The sequence below is a fragment of the Saccostrea cucullata genome, unplaced genomic scaffold, assembly GCF_032062105.1.
Source record: "Saccostrea cucullata isolate Sc308-1 unplaced genomic scaffold, CSIRO_AGI_Scuc_v1 ctg1166, whole genome shotgun sequence".
Classification (NCBI taxonomy): Eukaryota; Metazoa; Mollusca; class Bivalvia; order Ostreida; family Ostreidae; genus Saccostrea; species Saccostrea cuccullata.
This window is the reverse complement of record NW_026923628.1, coordinates 147204-153203: the sequence shown is the minus strand read 5'-3', so window position 1 is coordinate 153203 and position 6000 is coordinate 147204. Positions and strand designations below refer to the sequence as shown.

The 6000-nt window shown below is 31.9% G+C and overlaps 1 protein-coding gene across 3 annotated transcripts in view; it reads left to right on the top strand.

Moving 5' to 3' along the window:
* The first annotated feature begins 515 nt into the window (after nt 1-515).
* LOC134264510 (uncharacterized) overlaps nt 516-6000 on the top strand; it is a 51466-nt gene continuing 45981 nt past the window's right edge. The window contains exons 1-3 of one of the 3 annotated variants that reach the window (XM_062746804.1): nt 516-654; nt 2287-2404; nt 2710-2923. In XM_062746804.1, coding sequence (XP_062602788.1) covers nt 549-654; nt 2287-2404; nt 2710-2830 — 345 coding nt within the window. In that variant the 5' untranslated portion in view covers nt 516-548 and the 3' untranslated portion in view covers nt 2831-2923. Of the gene's footprint in view, nt 655-1699; nt 1857-2286; nt 2405-2709; nt 2924-6000 lie in introns of those variants that run through there. The other 2 variants (XM_062746806.1, XM_062746805.1) reach the window with 2 other exon arrangements.

The following is a 6000-nucleotide window of genomic DNA, read 5'->3' as shown; positions in this document are numbered from 1 at the left end:
AGAACCATCTTCATGTAGTGTAGATTTAAGTTTGTTCAAATCATGACCCCGGGTGTAGGATGGGACAACAATAGCGTGTCAAAGATTTACAAAGTAATACATGTACATAGGAAAAATCTTTTAAAAATCAAAGCGATTCAACATTCCTATGTAAATTGCACAAAGGTATACCGTATAAGTGGAAATTTTAGCGAGACGCAAATTTAGCGATTTCTACCTTAGAACTGGTATTCTATTTTTAGCGAGAAGTAATTTTAGCGATTGTTAGCGATTGTTTTAAATGCTTACTAAAGAAGCTATTACAAATAATACGCAATTAATTTTTAGCGATATTCAATTTTAGCGATGTCAGCACCCTCGCTGATAATGCCAAAATTAAATCCTCGCTAAAAATTCTACTTATACGGTATATTGGAATAAACATTCTATTCCCTTATACAGAAATAATCTAATACAAAGAGTTATGAAAATGATAAGAGATAAGTTTTAAATATAACTTTCGTTATAATTATATGTGTTAGTCCTGTTCTATTGCACCGTGTTGAGTCATGCAGTCTATTCTTGTGAAAGTGTTTTATTTTCTCTGTTTCGTCTACTTTTGTACAGCAGCCTGCCTCATTCACACACCACCACCTGGAGAGCCTGGGACACAAGGTAATAACTCAGGACGGCGGTAAAATGGGACACAAGGTAATAACTCAGGACGGCGGTAAAATGGGACACAAGGTAATAACTCAGGACGACGGTAAAATGTGATATTATTATAATGTTTTAGAATATTACCAGACGGGAAGCTAGGGTTTGTTCCAAATTAATGTTGTTTTATTGATTTTTATTCTTTTCAAATAAGATTTCATGTGCACTTTTATTGTTTCCCAAAGTTTTGTCATTACAACATTTCACCTTACATGTAATCTATGTACTAGAATGGCATGCTAACTTTGTATTTACGATCTTATGAAAATTGAAATTTTGTTGATTCATTATTTCTATGGATAAACGAAAAGATCCAAATATTCCTGTACACTGTACCAGAATGTAGCAATAAAAATTTATGCTTTTATGATAAACCCTTAGGGTACAAATTGTTCAGTGCAGTATCTAAGACTTGAAAGCTACTAGTCTACAGGGTGAGTGTGTTCGATACAGGTGCGAAGAACAAAATGAAGAAGTGAAACACTCTCTCAGGGATCTAGCAGGCGGACATGATTTATTCTTTATTAAAGATGATCCCTATTGAAGCATACTGAATTGAAAATTGCTGCTGTAAGATTTTTCATAGGTATATTTCTTGTGAAGTAACCTGTCCAAGTGAACCAATGAATTTGATCTCTAAACGACTTTGGGTCATTTTATGTTCCCTGTTTCTAAGGATAATTCCCAGAATGTTTCTTGCGTTTACAATCTTTAAAAAAAGAGTTTTTCATTGGAACAAAGAATGAAAATTACTGTTGTGCGATTAAAACTATCACCTATCAATAAGGGACACATACATGTATATGTACACATATATGCAAGATCCTATACATTAAAACTTTTTGATATATACTACCCTAAGTTCATGATTATCAAAACGTTCACCTTACAGTATTAATGATTAATGTGTTCTCTGTGGAAACTGCAGTCATATGTACATTGATGTCAATATTAAGTACATGAAGAATTATAAGAATGATAAGAGAGAGAGGTAAGACAGTAAAACTATCGATATTAGTCCTATAGAATTGTGCAATTCCTTGTTATATTTCTTTGTGACATGCAGTCCATTCTTGTGACGGTGTGTTTCTTTCTTTCCTTCATCTTTTGTTGCTCAGCATTCTGTTACTCATTGATGCCATCACAACATGGCACACAAGGTAGGAGTTAGAGGAATTCATTAGTGATCTTGACATCATTTACATGGTTTTTATATTGTTTTTATTCAGTTCAATTCATTACGATATATTACGAATTGTCAGACTGTTTTTTACCATATATCAGTAAATTTAGTAGAGATTGGAGGTAACAAAAAGAAGGGCCACATTTTCTTTCATTCAGAGATAATTATGTACTATGCTATACATCGACATTATTTGTAATAAGGAAATTAAACAGTAAACTTTATATGAAGACCCAAGGCGGTCACTGTAAAAACATATATTTGTCTTCATTTTTTAAATAGTTATGGCCGCTTAAATAGTTAAATGCAGTTAAATGCAGTTAAATGCATTAATGTAGTTAAATGTGATACCACAAACAACACTGATATATGATGCTAATAAATATTTGCCCCTTTTTCTTTTTCAGCTTCCAAATACCACTGTAATCTGAATGGCGTTGGTTTAGCGGCGGGAGAAACCTACACGAACATGACCAGCTGTCTCAAGTGTCACTGTGCTGAGAATCATTATGTATTCTGCTGCTCGTATGTCATACTCATTCAAAATGAGAGTTCATTTATTTAAACAGAATGTGCCTTAGACTACACTGCAAATACAAAAAAAAATTTCAGTAATTAAAATATTTAAACTTAAATCTCATGATCTTTTATATTATTTTATCTTTAATAAATAATGTTTCATAGACATTATTTTAAAATAATTTTTAAATGCAATCCCTTTGAATTGTATATTTACAAAGACGGCGAAACAAGTGTTCTTCACCTTCTTCATTAAAAATACAATGTATAGGTATATTTGATATAAACAATATATATCTTATCTTATTTAGAATGACATCCAGTTACATGTTGCCAGAAGGTTGTGTCGTCATAACTAAGGACTGTGTTCAGGAGATTGTCTACGAATCTGACGGCTCTCAATGTCAGCCATTGGCGGCTGTAGGGAAGTGACGTCATTGAATGAAAATGACGTCACTGAATAAGACGTGTAAAATTCTGAATAAATGAATGGTTTCTTTATTATTGACAGAATATAATAAAGAATTAAGGCGGGACTGGATAATATATTTTACAACAAGCGCCCGGAAAGTACATGGTGTCATATTGTTTTTTTTTAAATTTACCGGGCGGTAGTATATACAAAAAATAAAATATGAGAACTTTTTTGTATTTAACACCAACCGGTAAATTAAAAAAATACAATATGACAGTGGACCTAAATGGATTATTCTAGACAGACTGTGATATCGTTAATTTCGTCGAAAATTTTGTCTTCGAATTTTACTTTTTGTTGATTTTGCTAAAGTTGATGTAATAACTGTCTCTACATAAAAATATGCTGGAATTCTAAAATGTGTGAGAAAGGATGAATACCTATAGCTATACTTTGCTCGCTTTTTCTTTATGATGAATTTCAATAACAATAGATTAACAAGGTGTGAAAGGAAATTATGTCTTCTACATAGTATTTCTATAGAATCATTAATTTTCGTGGAGAAAATTTTAATAGATTGCTAAAACTAAATGGGTTGGAAGAGAAGTCGGCGTTCATGTACTAATTCTCTTTTACCCTCAAAGATACTCTTAATTAAATGTTTATTAATTTTTGGAGGGCGTTTATCGTGACTGAGAGGTACCCACGAATACCTCCATATTTGAGCTTCCACGAAATCCAATGATTCGATACCAGTATTATTTCAAGGATTTATTATTTCAATTACTAAGTTTTAGTGCAATTTTGGTAAACTTGTTCTAATTTAAAAAAAAAAGAAATTAAAATTCGTCTTGGTTTTTGTCAGTTTCTAACGTTGGACTATTTAAAAGATCGATAGGCACGAATTTTGTTTCCTTATAAGCAAACTTGTCATTTACATTTTTATTTTAAGTTAAGACAAAATGTCAAATATGTTGATTTTTGAAATCAGTTGAAGACCGCTTCGCAAGAAATACATCTGTGAAATAAGACACCCCCAACACCGGCTATGGAAAAGCTTAGCTTTTCAAAAGTACGTCAAACTCAAGGTAAAGGTTAAATGTTGCATGTGATTTCCAAAAGAAAGGTCTTGTCTATAGGTATAACTTTGAAATATGAAATCCTTTTTACTTAAATATACAAAAGTTATGCTCAGGGATATCGAATTTTCAAGAGTAATCCAAACAACTCAACAGTCTTGGACAAGTATCAAAATTATTGATATCCAAGAAAATGTCTTTTCACAAGACATTTATAATGAAAACACTTGCACCAGTCAACCAAATCCTTTTGCAAAGCTGAGTTTTGGGAACTGGGGCTATTTTTAAAATTAACCCTCATTTAACCCCTGTGAAAATGGAAGTGAAACCTTATTGCTCATGTATAAGACACCAGCAATCATCGTTCAATTAGATGTTTGGCTTTTGTTTTAATTGTAAGAAGAGTTCATGGAACCATGCATTTTGTAGAGCAAACAATTGTCACTTTTTTGGACCCGCCCTTTGGTCCCAGGGTAAAGTTGAACTGTCCACTACTTACTTGGTCAACTACAGTACACAATCATATTCCAAATGAAAAGAGTACGTGTTGTTTGAAAAGTTCGTGGTTGGATGCGATACAATTAATACTTTAATTATGTATTATATGCTCCCAAAATTTTTAAGCAACTAAAAACATCAAAAGAAAAAAAATGTTAATAATAATAGTTTGATACCTTGAATATTCACCAAATTATCCTAAAAGAAAGAAGACATTATACGATCACCTGACATCTTTGTTTTTCAGTGTCCACATTCTCTTACTCATATACTTAAGGATTATAACACAAACTTTTTTTCAGAAAAAGCAATATTTCTCATAGATTTACATTTAAATTGGTTACCTTAATAATGTTTACCAAGTATAGTGGGAGAATTGCGTGAAATTTTTTGGTCATAAGATTAAAATTTGTGCAAAAATTTTGTATAGCAGGCAAAGCACAAAATTTCATATCTAAGCACCAAGGAAAACCTACAATTTTTTTATATTTCAGGGATTTATTATTCATGGCTGGGTAGTTGTGGCCATTTTTAGACTATTTTGATCTCCTTTAGAAGAAGAGCTCCATATAAACATATAATAAAATGATCATATTTAAAAACTAAAATTTATGATTTTTTTCTTTCCCAAATGATAGTTGTCAGCTTAAGATACCACTTCCCAAAATTTAAGTTAAATCTGGTGGTTCATAAAAAATAATTTGTTGACCCTGGCTTCCTTAATAGATGATATTCCTTGGAGATAAGCAACGATTTAAACTCGTCTTGTTTATATGATTTTACAATATCAAGAACAGATTATTTGAATGCATATAATACTGTAAATATATCTGAAAGATTTTTACTTGATTATAAAAGCATATTTGCCGGTCGGAGCTGAACATCTATCACAGATGATCAACGTCACTTTTCGGTGTGAAAAACATTGAACGGCCTTACTATTAAAACTTATTAAATTTTCATACTGAAACGGGTGAATATTGCAAATTTTACGATGCAATTTTTCATTTCAAAAACGAGATTTTTTTCAGTTACACTTAGGTACAAAAAACTAATCTCCAAGGTTCTGTCGCCTTGACATATCATTGCTTTCAAAAACATCAACAATTTATTAAATAATAAAACATGTAAAACTAATGATAATAATAATAATCTTTATTTATCCAGGATAACACAATTGGCCTAAAGCTAGTTTTCAGTGTGGTCCTGCAATGAGGCTTATTAAATCTTAAAATAATTCATTGATGCATCTTAAAGGATTTTGGAGCTAGTAAAAGAGTTTTCCGAACAAACCTTGTACATAACCACTGCTTAAGACACAAGAGTGAAAGATATGGAGATAACGAAAAGTAATCAATATTAAAGTCAATAAAACAATACAAACTATTAGCAGAGCAAACACATGCCTCTTAAACATCAGAGGTGGGATCAGGTGCCATGAAGGAGTGAGCATCCCCTGCAGACCGTTCACGTCCGCCGTATGCTCCTTGTCATGATCGGAAAACAACGAAAAAATCCGTGTCAATTTATTGTATTAACAATGGACTAACAATTAGTATGAAAAACGTCAGTCAGCATTTGACTCGATGATAAATTGCATTTGCTGACCA